Source organism: Aethalodelphis obliquidens, unplaced genomic scaffold (genome assembly GCF_003676395.1).
Source record: "Aethalodelphis obliquidens isolate GAN/ISIS:26980383/991018 unplaced genomic scaffold, ASM367639v1 scaffold11, whole genome shotgun sequence".
Lineage (NCBI taxonomy): Eukaryota > Metazoa > Chordata > Mammalia > Artiodactyla > Delphinidae > Aethalodelphis > Aethalodelphis obliquidens.
Window position 1 is genome coordinate 36,345,537 of NW_020837955.1, and position 22,632 is coordinate 36,368,168.

A 22,632-nucleotide genomic window follows, 5' to 3' on the forward strand; every position below is an offset into this window, starting at 1 on the left:
TTTTTTTTTTTTTTTTTTTTTGCCGTACGTGGGCCTCTCACTGCTGTGGCCTCTCCCGTTGCGGAGCACAGGCCCCGGACGCGCAGGCTCAGCGGCCATGGCTCACAGGCCCAGCCGCTCCGAGGCCTGTGGGATCTTCCCGGACCGGGGCACGAACCCGCGTCCCCTGCATCGGCAGGCGGACTCTCAACCAGTGCGCCACCAGGGAAGCCCGGGAACTATTTTCTATTTCCATTTTACAAGAGGGAAACAGAGGCTCAGAGAGGTTAACCCCAGGGACTTGGCTGAATCACTCAGCCAGGAGATTGGATCCTGGTTTCTTCAGTGACTGCAAGATCCTTTGCTTTCCCCAGGCTAACAGATTCCTTCCCAAGGAGGTCGGAGCAGAAAGTGGTGGGGAGAGAAGGCACAGGGGAGGGAATGCGCTCTGCTGCCTGCCGTGGTCCTCAGGTCCATTCTTTAATTCATCTGATTGGTGTCTCTGCCTTGAGTCTGGGCTGGCTTCACTATTGTTTTTACGGAGTATGAAAACCCTGCTCTTTGTTCAATGGATGGGAAGGGTGATGGGGCTGTCCCAGGTGTGCTCTGTTAGGCTGTCGTGAGTGGCTTTGCTCTTCCTGGCCTTTGTGTGTTTCCCTCAGCAGTCAGTGGACCTGTGGCACCTCCCCAGGCTGGTGGCCAGGCTTCTGGGTTCCCTGGAACGGCAATGGCAGAATCTGGAGAATTCACAAGTTTTTCTTTTGAGCTTTTTAGGAGCTGGGAAAAGCAACCTGGAGATCAAAAGTGGTAGGACTAGACAAAACCCAGACTCCTCAGCCCCTCCGAGCCCCGGGAGATCTGTTCCCTGCTCCCCTTCTGGCCTCCTGTCCCAGGTTCCCACCCTATCGTGCAGACTGCGTGGGCATTCTTCACTGCAGCCCAGCGTATGCTGTTCCCTCCACCTGGGACACCCACCCCTGGCCCATCATCGTATCTCTCAGCTAATTCATACCCCCTTGGCACTCATCCTTGATATCACTTCCTACAAAGAACTCTCCCTGAAGCCCCAGGACTGGGTCGGTGTTTTAAAATGTAGGTTTTATTATAATTCGGGTAGGATAAGGCCAACAGATGAGGAGACAATTGCCACGGAAAACATAGTTTGCTACTCACAGTTCCCAAGGGGAGGGGAGCAGGGCCACATGGGGAAGCACTGTAGGGTTCAGCAGGAGCCAGAGGGAGAAGGGGGAAAATGTGGGCAAGAGCCTTTGTTGTGGTTCCCGAGGGAAGGAACAGGTGAGACAGGGTGAGCAGGCTTAGGATTGGCTAGTTTGAATCGTTTCAGCTGACTCTGGGCATAGGGGCTTTCTGTAGCTGTCTGGTACCTGGGATGGTTAGGGCAGGGGAGCAGTGGCCCTGAATGTCACAGGTGGTTGGGATATGGGCTCTGGATTGGCTAGTTTGCATATGAAGGGCTCACCTGGAGATGAGTCCTTTACTCTCTGTAGGAATTGTCCAGTCCTGGGAGAGACAGTCCCTCTAGGGTCAGCAAGGCCCCAAGATGTCAAAGCATGAGAATAAGAGACAGGCTTCGTACAGTCAGTTGCCCTGCCTATGAGTTCCTGCAACTCACCGACCCATCACCCTGTACGCTGTGAGCCTCACAGGGGCAGAGTTTAAACTGCCAAAAGTGAGATGCTTGGGCACAAAAGATGATTTTTAAGAGCAGCTCATAAATGACTTTTAAAAAATAGTTATGTAGTTAATTTTAATGTATATTAGAAATCAACCGGTATACCAAATATGTTATTTCATCCATAAAATAAATTTCCTTTAAAAACATTGTAACAAAAAATTGTAAGTAAAATAGTAAGCCCGTCCTTAAAGAAAGCTTTTGCCTAAACAATGCTGCAGGCCGTGTGAGGTCACGGAATTGCAGGGGTGGTCTCATCTGTCGGCTCGCCGCCACTGCACCCCAACACCCAGCACAAACTTGACCATCAGACTTTGTTGAAATGAGCCAGTGAAGTAATCCCTGGGGCAGCACGTTGTCATCAGCCCTCGCAGTCCCGGCTGCACCAACCAGAGGTCTTGGAAGAATAGGGTCAGCGGTGGACGGAGCTGAGTTGTTTTGTCTGAACTTCAGCGGTGGGTGGAGCTGAGTTGTTCTGTCAGAACTTCGTTTTGCAGATGAGAACACTGAAGTCCTGAGCCAGAGTAAGACTCTCTCAGGGTCCCAAAGCAAGTCAGTGGCCAGGGTCTGACCGATGCAGCTCTCATTTCTTATCGCTGAGACCACCCCCTTGCCATATAGGACTCAACTCGAGGGCACGCCCGGTTCCTTGCTTCTCCTTGGTGAAGCCCCTGCCTGTCTTCCAGCTCGTGCACTGCCTCCCCCGGAGGCTTGGCCTGGAGCCAGGTTGCACAGACAGCCCCCCATACCTTGGGAGCCAGCTGATCCCGATACCCATGGTGTCTCCCACTGCACACACACCGTGTCAGGGCCCTGGTTCTTTTAGAACCAGAGACTTTGGAGCAGGGGTCCCCAACCTCCGGGATCTAATGCATGATGATCTGAGGTGGAGCTGACATAATAATAATAGAAATAAAGTGCACAATAAATGTAATGCGCTTGAATCATCCCGAAACCATGCCTCCCGCCCCGTCCGTGGAAAAATCGTCTTCCCTGAAACCGGTCCCTGGTGCCTAAAAGGTTGGGGACTGCTGCTTTAGAGCCAACGCTCGGCTCTAAGACCTAGATGCTCCAAACTGCCAGGCCCCAGGGGCTCTGAGTCTACACTTTCCACCAAGGGAGGATAAGGTCATGTCCGGGGTCACACAACTAATCAGTGCTAGAACCAGGGTCAAAATCAGGTGTTCTTTCCCCTGTACTCCACTGCCTCTCCATATGGGGTACCAGATGGAGTGGCTGAAATGGGCAGTCTGGGAAGGTAGTGAGTTCCTCATCCCTGGAGTGTTCAAGAAGAAGATGGGCATCGCGCTGGAATCCTCCTGTAACCGTGTCACGGGAGATTTTGGTACAAGATGGTTCTAGCTGAGAGCTGTGCTCAGTGAGGTTTGATGTCTCGGCCACTGAAGGATCTTGGGACTTCTGACTTGTCTGGGCCCGTGGGGCTGGATCACTGCACATCCCGGAACACTGGAGGCCACCAGGAAAGGACTTTAGGGAAGCATGATGGGAGCCATTTCTATTTATTTGTATTTGCTGTCTTTGACTTTGGCCAATAGCTCAGCTCCCAAGATTTGTGGGGAGATATGTGGATAGAGGGCTTTGGGGTAGGCTGAAGGCCCGGGATCCCTGAGCTCAGACTCTGTAGGAAGTGATGGATCCAGCCAAGGCCAGGGGTTCTGCTTACGGACAGAGAGGAGGGTACCACCCTGGGATGCTTCCCTAGAGTGGACACTAGGGGGCGCCCAAGGGCCTGCCTTCTGTGCCCCAGAAAGTGGTACCTGAGGGCATCCTGGGATGTGGCCCATAATGGAGCGAGTGGAATTGCCAGATGGTCCAGGACAACGTGTTTCAAACTTTTTAATTGAAATCTTATGTGGGGTCCTACATTCCAGAGACAGGGGCTGGGAAAATTTGGAGTGGATGGAAGGGAGCCACAAAGAGGGAGTGAATCTGCCCATTTGCACACAGACTTCTGCTGAGATGGGACCATGACCCACACAGAAGCAGATACACGCACATGCACACACACACACACACACACACACACACACAGTGCTCATCCATGTGCAAAGACAGAGTGGTGGGTAGGGACTGATAGATCCAGTTATCCAAGTTGAGACATTTGTTGAGCAGGTCCCAGGGGCTGCGTTTGCTATTGGGCTCTGGGGGCACACAGGGATGGGTAAGCCGCCATTGGACACGTCACAGTAGCCAACTACCCTGCAAAGCAGAATGTGGGTGTCAGGAGGGTAGAATCACAGGTCCGAGAGTGAGGAGGGAGGTACATTTGGGGGTGCCTCCTTTTTATCAAGGGTTTTACAGATTCGACAACACAATTACCCGTAGGCAGAGTAGCTACTTTCCTGTTTTGCTTTATAATTTACTTGACTCAGGAGAGGCTGCGCCTGAAGGCCCTCAGGTCTTAACAAGCTGCACCGACCCCAGGCTCCTTTTACAGTAGCTGGCGTTTCTGTGAGCCCTGGGGTGGGGTCCAGGACTTCAGTGGACGAGGTCCCACCTCCCTACCTCACAGGCTTCGCAGACCAAGGCACTGAGGACACTGCAAGATCCCACCTTAGCCCGTGTTATGAAGGGTCTCGGCCTTGTCCCCAACTTGTAGACAGTTATCAGTTCCCGGAGAGAGCAGATTAAAAATCATCTACCAACAAAATAAGTCATCAGGCATAGCTTTCAATAATAAAAAATGCTCCAATTTTTATTTAAACAATTTTGTCTAAACATTTCTGGATACTAGATCTAGAAAAGGAGCTCCCCAGAATGCCAAAGCTGGGAGGGATCTGAGAACCTTCTAGTCCAATCTTATTTTACAGATGAGGACTGAGGATTTAGGGGTTGGTTCCCACTGAGGCCCTTTTAGAGACTCTAGTTACCCCAGGCGCTGTAAGGAAGCATGGCGCTACATGGAAACAGGAATGACACTGTTTCCCTAAGGAGGGAAGTGGAGGAGGACATGCGTGGCACCGCAGTTGGTCTCTGTAAGACTCTATCCCTCCCGCAGCCCCCAGCCTGTGCTGAGACTGAGCCTGGAACAGGGAGTGCTCGGAACCTTCCCTGATGTTGCCATGGTGCCCACAAAGACCCGAGGAAACCAAAGGTGAGCTCCCCTGCCGTAGCACCTTGCCCACAGGAAGAAAAAGGTGAGCCCCACGTGTCATGAGCGCTCTGAGGATTCAGGCTCAGAAGGCGAATGGCTCTCAGCTCTCCTGTAATTCAGAGACCGATGTAATGAGAGTGCCTTCGTTCCACTAGCTCCCCCTGTAAGCACACCTGCGGTGGGCAAGGGGACTTCAAAGTAGTAAGTATGGCTGGTACTTTCATCCACGTTAGAGACACAGAGGGCATCCGTAGGGCACTGCTTGGACTTGATTCCATATGGTCAGTTGGCAGAGAGGGGCTTCGGGAGTTCTGGGCTGGGAGGCAGGAGGGGTCTGGGAGCTGAGGTACCATCTTAAGTAACTCATGCCAATCAGAGTGACCCAGGAACCAACCCTCAAAACCCTTTAAAGGACATTTTGCCTGGTGTGATGAAAAAAGGAAAAATAACATGTCCAGGCCATTGAGATAGCCCTGGATTTCAAGATCAGCTAAAAAGGCTCTGGGATACCAAGCCGGAGCTTGGGTACCTCAGTGCAAACCCCAGCCTCCCCCTCTTAAGCCGATGCCGAGTTCTGCTTAGGTACGGGGAAACTTCTGTCTGGCTGTGGTTCATTCTGTGCTGACCAGGCTTGCTTTAGAATGTAACTCTAACCTCAAAGTGGCTCCACTGAGGGTTCAGGAGTTTATAGTAAGGACTGTGGAAGCTGGTGAAAGATTTGACATTGCGGACTTGAGGGTCTTTCTGACGCCTGCGTGGAAAATGGATCAGAGAAGCATATATGTGTTTCCTGGGGGTAGGAAAAACCTCCTTATGCAAGATGGAAACCCAGCCATAAAGGAAACACATCAATTTGATATCCAGTTTTTAAGTTAGGGATAGTCAAAGGATAGATATGTACATATACATACAGAGAGATATACGTATAGGCATACATATGTAATTGACATATTTTCCATACCTAATTAAATACTTTGTATAATATTCACAAAGTGAAAAGACAAGTGATACACTGGAGAAAATTTCTGCAATATGTAAGGTAGACAAAAGATTAACGTCTGTAGTATACAGAGAGCTTCGAGAAATGCTAAGGAAACTATATCAATCCAGTGGCAAAATGAGGAAAGCCTATGATTAGGCACTTCTCAGGAATAAAAAGTTATAAGGCTGATACATACATAAACGAATCTTAATAGTGGCCAGGGAAGCTCAAATTAAAATAACAATCTGAAACTATCACCCACCAGATTGGCAAAAATAAATATTGATAATACCGAGTACTGGAGATGGTGTGGGGGGGAAAGCACTTACAAATTGGATGGGAATGCAAATTACTATAACTTTTGGGAAAGTGAGTTGGCATCATCAATTAAAGATACCTGTCTTCTTTAGCATAATCCCACTTTGAAGGATCTGTTTCTTAGAAGTAAAAGCAATAACACACAAAGATATATATAGATATAGAAAGATAGATGATAGATGGATGGATAGAGATATAGTTAACAGCTATAGATATAAATACCTGTGTTTAAAAACATATATATATGGCTTCCCTGGTGGCTCAGTGGTTAAGGAGCTGCCTACCAATGCAGGGGACACGGGTTCAACCCCTGGTCCGGGAGGATCCCACATGCCGCAGAGCAGCTAAGCCCGCGAGCCACAACTACTGAGCCCACGTGCCTAGGGCCCGTCCTCCACAACAAGAGAAGACAACGCAACGAGAAGCTCGCGCACCGCAATGAAGAGTAGCCCCCGCTCACCGCAACTAGAGAAAGCCCGCGTGCAGCAACGAAGACCCAATGCAGCCAAAAATAAATAAATAAAATTAAAAATATATATATATATACATATACACACATACATATATGTATGTATGTTTATTGCAGCATTGTTTTGGGGAGTAAAAACACAGGAAACAAACTGAATGATCATCAACAGGTGAATAGTCTAATAAATTATGATATATCCACAGTATGAAATATTGTGTGGCTCTTGTTAAATTTTTCTTTACTTGTCTTTGTATTAGCTCACTTGTTGCAATGAACCTGTATCACTTTGGCAATGTAAGAAATCTAAGGTAATTAAAAGGAAAAGAAAAGCCTGTCTGCCCAGGTGGAATAGAAGTTCCACGAGGCAGAGATCCTGTCCACTTTGCTCACTGCCGTATCCCAAAAACAACACTTTCCTTGCATATGGCAGCTGCACAGAATATACTTGTTAAATGGACAATTGAGCCCCTTCTCAGCACCACGGCTATAGTGCAGGTGAAATGCTACCTGGGGAGTGATGCACAGAGTCAGGTGGGATGCTTGGTCACCAGGTGACCTAGTTCCTGCTGGTTTTGCCTGCTCGGCCACTACCCTTCTCCCCAGGCTTGTTCTGGGGAACCACCCAGTCCCCACTGCAGTCTCGTTGGGAGAGTTAATCAAGCTGTCTGCCCGCCTGAGACCTAAGCCAAGCCAGTTGTGTTCTTTTGCTGAGAATTTCAGTGGAGCAGGACCGCCCAAGACTGACTGGGGCGGGTGGGTGGGGGGGTGAGACGGGGAACTGCTAGAGGCAGCCTAGACGCAGCGTCTGACAGAGGTGGACACTGGTGCTTGCACCGTATCCCTGGAGCTGCTTCCTGGCCGTCCCCAAAAAGAGTCTCCGTTTTCCCTTTGATTCTGAGTTCCCTCTTTCCCTTACCATCCTTTCAACAAATCCCAACCTCCCTTAACCCCCAGATTTTTTTTTTGCCATGTCATTAACAGAGTTACTTTCTGTTGCTTGCAACCAAACTACCCTAAAAATGATCAGAGACAGCTGGGAAGTTCTGCCACTCAGCCCCTTTCATGTCCCTCAAAACTAAGGTGAGATGAGTCCACTGTGCTCCAGGACAGCCCTGGTCGACACTAGCTGTCTAGGCCTAATTATTAATATCACCCCTTTTAGCCTCCTGGTCTGAATGACAAATTACATGGTCAGCCTACTCATAGGCCTCCTTTGGTCCCCATCACCTTGGTAAAGGGTGGAGACTCAGAGGATCATGGATTGTCTCCTATTTTGCTTGATCTGAGACACTTTTCCCAGCACAAGAGCAGAGAATCGTCTTTCTACTAATGTGCTTTCAAAAGTTAGATTTTTCACTTAATTTGATAAATAACTGACACTTGAGGCTTACTCATTATTACTTTTGTGGCAAAATATAGATTCTTTGGTCCAATCCCCTCCATAATATTTTGAAAAGACCCTTTGGAAATTTTTTGAAATTTAAAATTTACCTCTTTCATCTTCCAGGTGCTTCTTCCCTTTGTGTAATCTCCATGGTCCTTCATGAAAATGCTGAATCCGGTAAGTAATCAGTTTCACAAGAGGGCAGGCAATGGTGAGGAACAGAAGCACCTGGTGACAGTTGTATTGCTGGGTTTCCACAAGGGGATGAGTCCAGCACCCCTGAGGACCTCAAGCTTTATTGGCTGACTCAGCTGGGAAGAGTGTGTTGGAGGCCTGCTGTCAGAGCCCATCATTTTTGTGTCACACTTCAGCAGGGCTGTATCTAGGTTCAGATTCTACAGTTTTCAATCACCCACCATATTCCAGGCACTATACTAAAGCATAGTTCCCAAACTTTATTTTATCATTTCAACAGCGTCCTTATCCTCATCCACATCCACATCCTCATCCTCATCCTCATCCTCATCCACATCCACATCCTCATCCTCATCCACATCCTCATCCACATCCACATCCTCATCCTCATCCTCATCCTCATCCACATCCACATCCTCATCCTCATCCTCATCCTCATCCACATCCACATCCACATCCACATGCACATCCTCATCCACATCCACATCCTCATCCTCATCCTCATCCACATCCACATCCTCATCCACATCCTCATCCTCATCCTCATCCTCATCCTCATCCTCATCCACATCCTCAACCTCAACCTCATCCACATCCTCATCCTCATCCTCATCCTCATCCTCATCCTCATCCTCATCCTCATCCACATCCTCATCCTCATCCTCATCCTCATCCACATCCTCATCCTCATCCTCAACCTCATCCTCATCCTCATCCACATCCTCATCCACATCCTCATCCTCATCCTCATCCTCATCCACATCCTCATCCACATCCTCATCCTCATCCTCATATTCATCCTCATTATCGTCGTCATTATTCCCATTTTATATATGAGGTCCAAGAGGCTCAAAAGAGTAAATTTTTTGCCCAAGGTCACACAACCAGTCAGTGGCAAAAACAAGATTTGAACTCAGATCCTCCATTCCATGGCCTGTGGTCTCCCCACCACCCTGTTGGTGCCTGGTGTGGCTTAGGATCCGTTTCACCCATTCCTATGGGTCCCTCATGGTGCACTTGTCCTGGGTAGGTTTCCTTGAGCCACCACATCTGAGGTTTACATCCATGCTGGGTTTTGTACCGCTCCCTTAAGGAAATTGCTGAAGCCCAGGACCTTAAGAAAATGTCTAAGGAAAAGTCCCCACCCAGTGGCCCACCTGTTCCAGTCCTGGGTTTATACCAAAAGAACTGAAAACAGGTGTTCAAACAGAAACTCATACACGAATATTCATAGCAGCACTCTTCACAGTAGCCAAAAGGTTGTAACAACCCCAATAGCTATCAGCTGGTGAATGGATAAACAAAAGGTGGTCTCTCCCCACAATGGAATGTCATTCAGCCCTAAAAAGGAATGAAATTCTGACACAGGCTACAACGTGGATGAACCTTGAAAACATGCAAAGTGAAAGAAGCCAGACTTAAAAGGCCACTGTTGTAGGATTCCATTTATATGAAATTTCCAGAACAGGCAAATCCGTAGAGACAGAAGGCAGATGAGTGGTTTCCAGGAAGTGGGGAAGGGGGAAATTGGGAGTGATGGCTTAACGAGTCGACAGTTTCCTTTTGGAGTAATGCAAAGGTTCTGAACTAGATAGTTGTAATGGTTGTACAACACTGTAAATGTCCTAAGTGCTACTAATTGTACCTACAAAATGGATTAAATGGTGAGTTTTATGTTTTGTATATTTTACCGCAATTTGAAAAAAAACAGTCCCTGCGCCAGATCTCCTCAGTTTGATATCTTTCTCCCTGACATTTCACCTCTGGCACCTCCTGTCCCAGGTGCTAAATTCCAAATTACTTTGTGGCTTGAAGTCCTCAGTCTCCTGAATACAATATATTTGTCTTGAGAAGACAGCTCTGGAAAAATATTGGCCATCTTTGAAAATTAACCAGCCTTTTAAAATTTGTCTTGATTTCCTTTCTGCTGTACAATTTGGAAAACCTGGTATTTATGTGTGGTTAAAAAAAGACGTTCTTTCTTTCCAAGCAGCACAAACCCCAGCTGGAACGCCGGATCGTTGGCTCAACCAGCCGGTGGCGTTTCCTCAGAGAGCCTTTTTTGGGGGACCTGCTGGCGCTTTCCCAGATGTGCAAGGCTGTCAACGTAGACTTTGATGAAGTTCTGAAGAACCCAGACAGGTAGGAAGACCAAAGGCCCATGGCGGGGTGAGCCACCCTTCTGGGAAGTGCCCCATGGTTGGGCAACTCTGATTGGGCAGGTGGGCTGTCCTGGGTATTTGCAAGGAAGGCTGCCTTTGGGACCATCCCTTAGGGATGGACAGGATCAGGGTGACAGCTTCCTCTGAGAATGTCTGTGGGTGGTGATTAAAGTCCAGAGAGATTGAGAATTTTTTTTCTAGATTTTCCTTTGTACTGGGAACTTTGGACCCTAACAGGATTCTAAGTTTATCAACTGATTTGTTGACAAACAAAGTGAGACGGCCTGGCTCAGAGTTTGAACCCATCCCACGAATGCGCATGTCCACCCAGCAAGGGGAGAAGCAGGCTTCTGCTCACCCGCAAAGTGTTCCGAGCTGCTGGCTTAGAGCATCACTTCTTCGGGTTATGAGTTTTTATTTGCCTCTCCTGGGGACACAGAGCTGGATCCCGTTGCAGAAGGAACACTTCACTTCCCTGGCCTTTTGCCCTCTTTTTTTTTTTTTTTTTTTTTTGCGGTACACGGGCCTCTCACTGCTGCGGCCTCTCCCGTTGCAGAGCACAGGCTCCGGACGCGCAGGCTCAGCGGCCATGGCTCACGGGCCCAGCCGCTCCGCGGCATGTGGGATCTTCCCGGACCGGGGCACAAACCCACGTCCCCTGCATCGGCAGGCGGACTCCCAACCACTGCCCCACCAGGCCCTGGCCTTTTGGATCTGCCTGGATGCTTCTGCCTCCATGCACTGGCACGTCTGCCTTATGAGCACTCCGTCTGACCTGCCTGAGCATCTCCCTGAGTGTGGGCTGTGCCCTGGGCAGCACCTGGCACGGAAGAGCTCCTGGCTCCATGTTTGCTGAGCGAGGAGCCACATCTTCCCTTTCCAGGCCCACCGGCCAGCCCTGCTCGGTTGCCTCCCACCCCACAGATGACTATACCACGCACGTGGGAATAAACCAAAGCCCATCTGGGTTTGGTCTCTAAATTCTCTGACGACCCCCGCTTAGAAAAAATTGAGTGCTGTGAGTTGCAGTTTTTGGCATTGGTTACTCATAGCCTTAAACAACTTTGAACTTATTTTATATTTTGTTTGGTTAGAGCCCTGAAGAAGTCTTAGAGTTCGTTGTGCTCCTTGGCATCAGGGCCAGGCTGGGCAAGCAGGCGCAGGAGCTGGGCCTGGGAATATAGGCAAACTGATCCAGAAACCTGAGGAGGGAGGCTGGGCTTGCAGGGGCAGACGTCTTCGCTGAGCTAGGCTGGGGGTGGTGGCCTGAGGGGTGATGGCCATTGGTGCTGGGCTTTTGGGCCATTAAACGTAGTCTATTTGACAGGGTTGGAATTCCTTCTCCTCCATTTACTAGTTCTGTGACCTTCAGCCAGTGGCTTAATCTCTCTGAGCCTCAGTTTCCTCATCTGTGAAATGGTGACAATAGCATCTCCCCTGAAGAGTGACCTTCAATCAGACAGTACATTAAAAATGATTAGTGCTGTTCCTGGCAAATAGTAGGTGCTCAGTAAACACAGCTATTATCTTTCTAGCCTAAGCAGCAGTCTTAGTTATTGATCCTGGTGGTTCCATTCGGGGGAGTGTCAGCCCTGTGCTCTGCCAGCCAATGACTCCATATGTCATTCTGCCTCTTAGCACTTTCTCCAAATCAAAACATCTTGCCTCAAACACAGCAGATGCAGGGACTGGTCTGGGCGCTCTCTTCCCAGGAGAAGCTTTGCAGATCTGCCTCTCTCCTTGGTGATGCTGGGAAGCTGGGGGTCGGGAGGCAGGCTGAGGGCAGGTAGGTGCTCAGGACGGCCGATCACTCGTGTATCAGCCATCAGCCGACCCAGGCTCAGCTCATCTGGGCAGTTTGGCGCTCCACAAGCCTCTTGTCCTCTTCCTGAGACAGCGGGCTAGCCTGGGCATGTCCTTGTCTTGGTGCCGGCAGAGGGCAAGAGGGCGGGCCCAGTTGCTCACTATGTCCACTCGGCCAAGGCAAGTCACATGGCCAAAGTCAAAGTCAAGGGGCAGGAAATACACACCAGCTCTCTTGGGAGAAACTCTGGAGTCCTGCAGGACAAGGGTGTGTAATTGGGGCCATGGATGCAGTCTACTACAGTGCGGGAGGAGCTGATTTTCTTTAATAAACACAAAATTTTATTTTCTTTATTTTCACAATGGGGATTTATTCCATGTGATTGTGAGAAACATAAACTTGGAAAGCATAACAAAAGTTTTATTTAATTTACGTAATAAAATAAAGGGCTTATTCCTGGTAACCCTTCTGTACTTTCAGACTTGTCAGCTAACAAGGTCGATGGTAGGGGTGGGGGTGTCTGGAATTGTACCTGAGACACACACACAGGCACCTTCCCCGTAGCTCTCTGGCTGCCCAACCAGCAAACCCGTTCTTGCCGTTGACGCTGTTATTGTTGCTTCTTCCACTTGGGAGCGCTGTTGACTTTGATGGGAGCTGGACCCATCTATATTTTACTAGTTCTGTAAAGCATCACTGGCCGTGGAAAGCTGAGTTAACTAGCTCTGAGCTTCCCATTTATTTCAGATACGTAATTGTGCTTCTCATATGTCAATGCCCCAGGTTCTGCCCAGCTAGCCAGTACTTCTGGTTGTGTCTGTGGGTCTCCATGACGCCGTGAGCTTTTGGCTCCAGAACTCGGAGATGCTATACAGGAACCTAAGGTTCCTGGTCTTCGTCATGCTTCCTTCCACTGGGACTGGGGTGTGGAGTACGGGGAGAAGGGGCCTGAGAGATGAGGAAATGCTAACCACCTTGCAAACAACCTAACCTTTTCGTGCCTTAGTTTCTTTATCTGCAAACTGGGGATGCTGTCTTACAGAGTTGCCATGAGAATTATATGACATAATTCATTGAGAGCTTAGAACGGTATCTGGCAAATAAATACCCAATTAACATGTGTCATTCAGTGTCCCTGGAGTTCTCTGGTACGTGTGGACACAGCTAACATATGAACCCAAAGATCCAGGATGCAGGAGTGTGGCTGAGGAAGGAGGCTCTAGGGCAGAGGTCCCCACTCCCTGGGCCACCGGTCCGTGGCCTGTTAGGACCCCGGGCTGCACAGCAGGAGGTGAGCTGCGGGTGAGTGAGCGAAGCTTCATCTGTATTTACGGCCGCTCCCCATCGCTCACATTACCGCCTGAGCTCCGCCTCCTGTCAGATCAGCGGCGGCGTTAGAGTCTCATAGGAGCGCGAACCCTGCTGTGAACTGCGCATGCGAGGGACCTAGGTTGCGCGCTCCTTATGAGAATCTAACACCTGATGATCTGAGGTGGAGCTGAGGCAGTGATGCTAGCGCTGGGGAGCGGCTGCAAATACAGATCATCATTAGCTGAGAGGTTTGACTGCACGGAGACCATAACAAATCAATGGCTTGCAGACTCATCAAAACCCCATCAGTGAGCAGCAAGTGACAAGCTGCATCTTACGGAGTAGACTGGACACAAGCCACACACTTCAGGTGTCACTGTCTCCCATCACCCCCAGGTGGAACCATCTAGTTGCAGGAAAACAGGCTCAGGGCTCCCACTGATTCTGCATTATGGTGGATTGTATAATTATTTCATTATATATTAGAATGTAATAGTAATAGAAATAAAGTGCACAATAAATGTAATGCACTTGGATCATCCTGAAACCATCCCCCCAGCCCTGGTCCATGGAAAAATTGTCTTCCACGAAACCTGTCCCTGGTGCCAAAAAGGTTGGGGACCAATGATCTAGGGGGCTTGGGCCCTAGGAAAAGGTGACCCTGCCTCATGTTTTTTCCCATTCTGACGGCAGTGCCAAGTCCACTCTGAGGTTGGAAGGAGGTCATGCTAAGAGGCAAGGATGCAAAGAAGGGACCCCTAGATTTTTATCAGAGAGCAGTTTCAGGAGAGCTGGGACTGGAGACCCATGATCCACGGTGTAGAGCTGATAGGAGAACAGAGTGTCTGCTCAGTGCCAGGCATCCCGAGCATTAGCTCTTTTACTCCCCCAGTGACTTCCACGTGGTCCTCATTTCCCTCCTACAGAGGAAAGAACCAAGACCCAGAGGCAGGCCCAAGGTCTGCATGACTCTTCCCGGTAAGCCACACTGGAGCTTTGCATGTTGAAGGTATCAAGTCGAAAGCCCTTTGTTTCGATGGTCTGCTGCAGGAAGCCCATATGTCCATGAGAAACTTATGGACTTTCCCTTTTACCCTCTGTTTCCCCATCAAGGTAGTGAGCCCCAGACTAACGGCATGTTCCCGGCATCCCCACTTTATCCCAGGCCACTTGGTCCCACAGGGTGAAGAGGACAGCTCCCAGATGCCATGTGTTCCATTAGCTTTTCCAATGGTCCTGAGATGAGCCTCCGCTTTGGGAGCTACAGAGTCCACAGGATACATGGTATATCTTGGCAAGCAGCCAATACACCAGGAGGAGGCAATGTGGTTACTTTTGTTGCCCAGCATCTCCTGGCCCAACTGATGACAGTGAGGTTTGTGAGGGTAGTTGAGGTCATGGCTGTTGCCCCAGCGGGACAGAGTCTGTCATTCCATTTTAAGGTCACAGTCTGAACTCCTGACCTTAGCCGGCTCTGCCCAGATGTGTGACCCAAGCCACCAGGGGGATTGAGTCTGGCTTGGGTCAGGTCCACTGCTCCTGTGGGATAAACAACTCAAGCGCCCACAGCCTTCCTGAAGCTGAGTCACTTGTAATCACCATCTCTGCTCGGAAAGGGCAGCATGTGGTCAATATTATTCTGGACACAGGCTCTCCGACCCAAGCCCTCCTGCATACGCTCTGGCCCATAAGGATTTCTGGCATCACTGGAAAACAGCATGGCAAATGTGACAGGGGCTGGTGTGGTCCAGTGTCCCCTGGCTGGTTGGCTTTCTTGGGATGACTGTCTTCAAGCTGTGAACATGTGACTCCAGTTTTGTTTCGGTTCCTTGCTTAGCAGGGTGAATATAGTGTTTATGGAAAAGCGTCTTATCTTTGTCATCATCCAAGCAGTGATATTTATGGAGCACTTGCATGATGGCTGTGCTAGGGCTGCCGGGGTAAACAAACGCCGACTCTGTGGGGTGCAGAGGGCCCGTGAGGAAACAGGCGACCAGAAGACGCTGGGGAAGGAGTTTTAACAGGGGCAATCCCAGGGTGGGCTGGGGAGGGCCGCCAGCCCAGCCTCCCCAGAGGAAACAACAACTAAGCTTAGCTGGAAGGATGCGTAGGAGGTCATCCAGTGAAAAGGTGAGGGAGGTGCGTGTCCAAGAGATTGGAAACCAGAGGTGATGGTTCAGGCTGTTGAAAAGGGCTGGAGCAGGGAGTGTAGAGGGGTGAGACTGCAGAGACAGGCAGAAGCCTGCTAGCCGTGTGAAGGAGGTTGGCTTTCCCCCAGGAGCACTGGGGAGACAAGGAAGGATTCTCCGCAGGGGAGAGGCAAGACCAGATTTGCATTTCAGGTGGCTCCTCAGGCTGCAGTGTGAGGTGTGCATCAGAGGGGACCACGTGGAGGCCCGGAGACTGGCAGTGACAGGGGGCAGGAAATGGTGGCTTGGATGAAGGTGACAGCAGTGAGGGCAAGGATTCACCCAAGGAGCGATGGCTGCATTCAAAAGGCATTTCATTAGATCTGGGCAAGCGATCAGGTGAGGCAGCATTCAGGATGCTGGCCTGGGCAACTGGAGGCTCATGATGCCATTTCCTGGCAGAGGATTGGGGCGGATCTCAGTTCCCTGACCAGGGATTCAACCCAGGGCCACGGCAGTGAAAGCCCAGACTCCTAGCCACTAGACCACCAGGAAACTCCCTCAGAGTAGATTCTGTGTTTAGACTGTGGGCACACTGAGACTGGGGCATGCATGACCCTAACCAGAAGTTTTGCTGAGTTAACTTTCCAGACATGCCAGGACTCTCTCTCCCTTTCTCCAGCAGTTATGTATTGAGTACCTACTATATGCTAGGCACTGTTTTAGACACTCACCCAAAGAGGTGTCATTTAGGCAGCCAGATGTAGCCTCAAATACCTCCTTGGCAAGATCTACCCGCAAACTGAAAACAGGAATTAATGTTCTGAGCCGGTCATCAGACAGAGCTTACAGTTTGTCAAATTGGCAGACACACAGTGACCCGAGGAAACTGTCCCAGAGGGAGAGATATGATAAGACTGATTCATTTATGCTTTAGGGATGCTTACACTGGAATCATACATGTTGCAGATGAAGAAAAAAAAAAATGTCAGTATGAACGCCTGGATTTTTTGTTTGTATTTTTTCTTGAGGTTATGCATTTCACAAATTCAGGAAAACTTCCCTGAGACTTTGAAGAACAAGGCCATCCAAAGCGCGGAGGCAGGTGAGTTCTTGTCACCAGTGGATTCGTCAGAATGTTGCTGACCTCAGGGGTAGCTTGTGGTCTCTATGGAAGGAAAACCAGACCAGAGGCCTGGTCACCAGTCTGTGAGTTCTGTTCCTGCCCACTGCACAGTGTCCCTCGTGTAATAGGTGTGACTGGAAATATTTCCCAAATGCACAATGAATGAAGCCGCTTGGCAAACACATTTTCATATGCTAATGGCCATGATAAATACAGACCTGCCGATGTTAATCAATAGGTTGGATTGGAAGACTAAGCAGAAGCCCATCGGGCCCGGGGCAGCTGTTCTGTGTCCCTCTGGGCTTTAATCAGTCGTGACTTGGATGTCCACATCTGCACTCGTCCAAGAAGACTTATCTGAGGTAGGGTGAGGAGTCAGAGCGGGTCCGTCCAGCTGGGAAGGGCTCACTGAGCCCCACGAGGAGCCTGGACAGGTCAGCTTGTTGATGGTGCTTTTTTGGATAAACCCCACCCCACGGTGTGGCTATCTGAGGTCAGAGCCAGCCTCCTTCCCCGGCGGAGGCTAATCGATTTCTTCTCACCCGTCAACGCTGGTTGATGGTGGGAGCAGGGGGTGAGAAGTAGTGTGAGGCTGCCTCCGGGCTCAGGAGAAAGAGTTCCAGATTGGTTGTGATGTCTGCCCTGCACTGCCATCCTGAAAGCGGAAGGGGGCGCAGGGGACACACTTTATCCGCAATTCTGCCCTTGCTTAAAATCACCATTACGGGGCAAGATTCCTTTTAATCCGGCATAGCCAGACTGTCACCTGAGGTGACCGGAGATTTGAGGTGAAAACCCAGGTTCTCAACTCCCAGCACCAAACAATATCATACAGTGGGTGAATAACAATAATAATAACAGGAGAGGAAACAGGTACCCAAAGTCATGCGGTCAAAATAATAGCAAAGCCAAGAAATACGTAGATGGGGCTAGTGAACCTCAAGGTTCTGTCCAGCGCTGGGATTTAGGGTTCGGGGGGAATCACCCCGAGCATGGCTCCCTTCCTCCCAGCTCTGTGCTAATTCAGGGGTCCAGCCTGCAGAGCCCCCCTTGCCCATAGCCTCTCATGTCTCACCTGGATCCTCCATCTACCTTCCTATTCAAGTCTCTTCTTTTTCTCTTATCATCTTTGCCACCCCGGGTGAGACTCCCCAGCATAAATCCTTTACAGTTTGCAAGGAACCCTCCTCACACTGTAATCCCATTTCATGCCTGTGAGCTGGGCTTTCTGATGATCTCCATTCCCTCGAGAAAAGCAATGCTGATGAGAACCCTGCTCCCTGGTGATGGGGTTTTTTCTATGACATTCAGGTGGGTAATAATTAGACACTAACAGCCCGGGTAGCAATTTTGCTCCCCAGAGGACATTTGGCAATGTCCGGAGACATTTTGGGTTGTCACAACTCCTGGGTGGGGCGGGTGATACTGGCATCCAGTGGGTGGAGGCCAGGGATGCTGCCAAACATCCTACAGCGCAGGACAGACCCGTCCACAGAGAATTATCTGGCTCCAGATATGAACAGCGCCAAGGCTAAGAAACACTGCAACGGGGGAGGCAAGGTGAGGCCCCCTCCAAGAGTGTCGCAGCCAGCGTCCCTGCCCCACGAAGCTTTTTGCAGCCCCCAGGTTGGAGGGCAGCTTGTGTGCCTCTGTTGGTCGGCAGCTCTGGTGGACGTTTACCGCTTTCTAAGTTACCTTGTGCCCATCGTATCCGCTTGGGAGCCAGGAAGCTCCCCGTGGCTGGAACTTTGTTCCTAGCGAAGCCGCCTGCCCACTCGTTTGCTCGATAACGGGATGGACAGAGAGTACGTGGGAGACAGAGTGAAAGCATCTTCAGGTCGGGGTGTCGTTAAAACATTTGCTCAGCATCCTTTCCTCTCCTCAGGTGTGATTCTCGAATGCCTTGGCTTCAGGTGGGAACTCCATCAGCCCCAGCTTTTTCAGTCCGAGACCCTGACCAAGCTTTACATGATGGCCCTGGCCCGGGGCAACGCAAACCCTGAGAAGGAGCTGGAGAAGCTTCTGCAAGGTATGTTCTCACCCAGAGCAGGACCCCCAAGGGCTCTCTGGTTAGAGAGGCCCCAGCTTGGCGTTCGGTTATCTGTTTGGAGACCACGGTCACTCTGGCAGTTAAGACCAAGGCTCATGGTGTGATCTCATTACAGGATTAACCTCAGTCTCCTCGGCTCTAAAATGGGATAATGGTTCTTATAGTGTTTCATTGTGGAGGAGGTAACAGGTGTGAAGTTCTAGAACAACGCCTGGCACATAGTGAGTAGTCAGTAAATGTCAGTTTTGTTCTCATAATAACCCATTCTTGTCCACCAGCTATGAGGGAGGCCCTCCCTACTTCTTTGAGAAGAGAAAGTGGGTTGTGTTGAGGCTTCTGATGGGCTTTCTAGAAAGAAGGCATAGTTCTGACATCTGTGGCTTGTTTGGCTCTAAGTGCCGGTTGGAGGTTTACAAGTGTACATCAATTTCATTTTTTCTTTTCCTTTTCTTTCTCTTTTCTTAACGCCACCTCATACCCGAAAGTATTTAGGTCACGTCTTTCTTTTTCTCTTTTTTGAATCCTAATAATCCCCAGCTGCCCCTTATCTGGCCCATAAGTTCCTCTCCTGCAGCCTTGCCAGCTTCTTCTCAGGTAATATAGTTGGCATCGCCTCCGGACAGCTCATAAGCAGGTGCCGTGGAAAATTCAAGGTCTCCCAGGCAGCCAGCATGCCAGTCGGGATGGGATTGCATTTCCAGGACGTGGCAGTAAAGCTCTGACATTCTGGAGCCAGACGGGCTGCCGGAGCCCCCAGTCGGGAGACGGAGCCTGGCTGCCTGCCGGCATCTTCCCGGCCACAAAGCCTCTGACTCAGCCCTTCCCGGCCAAGCTGGGAGCCAAGAGCAGGCCGTGGCGTCCCCATAGAACTGTAACAGCTTCACACTTACGATCTTCCTGAGCCTTTGTCCCAGTGTCTTCAAACGTGGGACCGAGCTCTTTCTCCCATGGCCCCTGTGCCCAGATTACAGCCCTTCCTGGGCAACCAGTGGAAGGCCACTGGGGTTCAGACAGTGAGTACAATGAAAATCCAGAGAATATGGAAGGGAAAAATGGAGTTGTCATGTTTTTAGTAAGTCTAGAATGGTCCCACTTAGATTTGGCCCTACTAAAACAGCTGCTGTCATCCAAGCCCCCTGCTAGAGTTTGGGCCCGGCTGGGGGACATCAGGTCACGTGCAGGAGTGAAACCTCAGTGCCTGGGCTGTCAGCGTCCTGGGGTCTCCCCTGCAAGCACCACCAACTGCGTCAGACCCTGGGACTCGTGTCTCCAAGGCTTTCAGTGGGTACAGTCCCAGCCCTTCACGTGCCTTCGATGATGGTCTCTATACGCATCTCACAGTTACTGCTTTTCTGTTCCTGAGAACGTGAGCATCATTCTCCTGGAGTTAGCAGCAGAGGAAGTTTCTGACCAAGCCCTGGAGTGGTGGGCTGAAGAGACACAGCTCCCCTGGAGCAGCCCTGTGCTGGCCACACGGGGCTGTCCCAGCCGCTCACATTCAGGTTCATTCCACCCAGAGCCCAGGATCAGCTGTACCATAGCAGCGTGTGTTTATGCTCTAGGAGGATCCAAAAGCAGACGACCCTCTTTTACTAAAAACAAACCACTTTGGTTTGGGGGCGCCTCAGAAGCGTATGATCAGATTATCACTTTCCTATCAGATTGTGAAGTTTTACTTACAGAAACTGTCTTCCGCGTACTCTGACCTAGCCGATAAGGTTCCTTCCTCCCTTCAAGAGACGTTCAGTACTTAACTTGTGCCAGGCATTGTGCTAGGAACTTAATGTCGGGGAGTGGGGGACAGACGAGCCCGCCTGAAGTGATGATAAAGCATGAGAAATCGTGTGATACATGATGATCCTAGCAGTGCCCCGTGAACACACGCTACGTGTCAGGCACTTGCCAGCATCCTCTTGTTTGCTGCCCCCCGTGGGGGTGAGTGACAGGATGGAGCGGGCAGAGGGGAGGCTGTGCAGAGATCCAGGGAGGAAAGTGAGCCAGAGCCAGGAACAGGGCCTGGCACTTAGTAGGTGCTCAATAAACACTGGCCGAATGCGAGCCTGAACAGAGCCAGGTGCCGAGAACGTGGCGAGGGAAGGCTCGACGGCCTTGTTTGCCTGAGGGAAGTGGACCTTTGTTCTCTTTTTTCTGCATTCTTTGTAGCTGCAAATTGTGACATACTTTGGCCTCCTGACTCATGTCACTTGCGTGCCCTGGCACCCTGAGCTCACTGGCCATGGAATCCATTCATCCATCGATTCGGCCAATACTTATTGAGCACCAGTGTGTGCAAGACTGTGCGGGGCCTGGGGTGGGATGGCAGGCTCACCATCCAGCGTGCCTGCCCGGCCGATCGTAAACCAACAGATACTCGGTGTACTGGCAGGTGGTTGGTCCAGGAGGGAACATAAAGCCAGTTTCAGGGGAGGTGGTGGTGTGGAGCTCCCTTCCATAGCAGAGGGTCAGGCGGGCCCCTGATGGGGAAGAGAGGGAGCGCCACAAATCTCCTGGGCAACAAACCACGAAGAGGCAGGTTTGGGACCTGGTGAACTGGAGACTAGTGGGAGGGTCTTGGGGCTGCTGGAGGGGCTCTGGCTTCGTGCCAAAGACGCCGCTGGAGACCTGAGGGCACCGTGTGTCGTAACTCACATTTCAGAGTAACTCTGAGTGGATTGTGGAGGCTGGCGGTGATGCGGGCTGCCCCTTTGCTTCCCCCTGGAAGCCCTCCGTGGCGGGGGTCCTTTGTTTGGAGCTCCGTGGGGCAAAGTCTCAGGAGCCGCTGGGAGGACGTCTTGGTCCCACACTCATCCTTCAGCTAATGGTCCTTTTGCGCTCTCGCCTGGTGCCAGGTCTGAGCTAGGTGCTCAGGACGCAGAGGTGATGGAGGCCCACTCCTGGCCCTCTCGCTGCTCACAGCCTAAGGAGAGGAAGGGGGGAGGGAGGGAGAGGAGGGGGAGGGGGGTCTGTATCAGTGTGAGCATCAGTGTCCCGGTCTTGCAGTCACAGTGGTTGTGTCAGATCGTCGGGGAAGCTGGCCCAGGGGGACACGGGAACTCTCTGTACTATTTTTGTAACTTCTTGTGAGTCTTCAACTATTTCAAAATAAATAATCATTTCATCGATGTATCCACTAAACCAACAAGCAAACAAAAATGAACAAAATACAGCGTGATCCATGCCAAGATCAAGGCTGCGCGAGCAGTTGTGGGGCTCACGCTGTACCTGCACGGGTCACTGTGGCTGTCACACCTGTGCGTCCTCGTCCTGTTCCCTCCTCTAGCTCAGCTGCCCGGGAAGATTAAAGAACAACGCCCTGTAAAGAAGATGATCGTTTCCTTGAAGGTCAATGACCCTCTGGTCACCGAAGCTGGTAACGTGCACCTGTCCTCGTATTCTGAGAGTGTCGTTGAACAAACTGCCTCTCAGATTTGAAAAACAAACAAAACACCCCAAAGCGGAGGCACACAGTGTTCAGTGCTTCCTTATTAAAAATAGCTGAGCAGCGCAGGGCGGAGGGGAAGGAGGCTGGCACAATGTGGGGAAGTAAAAGAAGGGGGACTTCTGCGAAAGAGAGGTCCCCGTCCTTGTAAAGAGGGGTGAGGAATGCAGAGGAGGGAGGAAGAGGCAGGTACCCAGACAGACCCAGGGAAGATGTCGCTGCTCTTCTGGGCGCAGATGCCCAGGGAAGCCCTCAGGCCCCCCCTTGTCCGTAGGCAACACTGACCCGCCCCTTCCCACCAGGGCCCCTCCCTGGCTGGCTGCTGGCAGCAGAGACCTCCCCCAGGGGCCTCCCTTGGGCTCAGCCCCTCCCCATCCCATCCCGGCCACCTAGACACACCTGTTAACAGGTGTGAACGCACCGTACTGTCACGTGCCATCAGGAAATTATCCACATAATAATTATCCGCACCAGCT

At 50.7% G+C, this 22,632-nt stretch overlaps 1 protein-coding gene across 1 annotated transcript in view; it reads left to right on the plus strand.

The window, feature by feature from the left end:
• The first annotated feature begins 9,143 nt into the window (after positions 1-9,143).
• BTBD16 (BTB domain containing 16) overlaps positions 9,144-22,632 on the plus strand; it is a 46,969-nt gene continuing 33,480 nt past the window's right edge. Inside the window, exons 1-5 of the mRNA XM_027113089.1 lie at positions 9,144-9,161; positions 10,129-10,277; positions 16,573-16,646; positions 18,553-18,696; positions 21,998-22,087. Coding sequence (XP_026968890.1) covers positions 9,144-9,161; positions 10,129-10,277; positions 16,573-16,646; positions 18,553-18,696; positions 21,998-22,087 — 475 coding nt within the window. The remainder of the gene's footprint in view (positions 9,162-10,128; positions 10,278-16,572; positions 16,647-18,552; positions 18,697-21,997; positions 22,088-22,632) is intronic.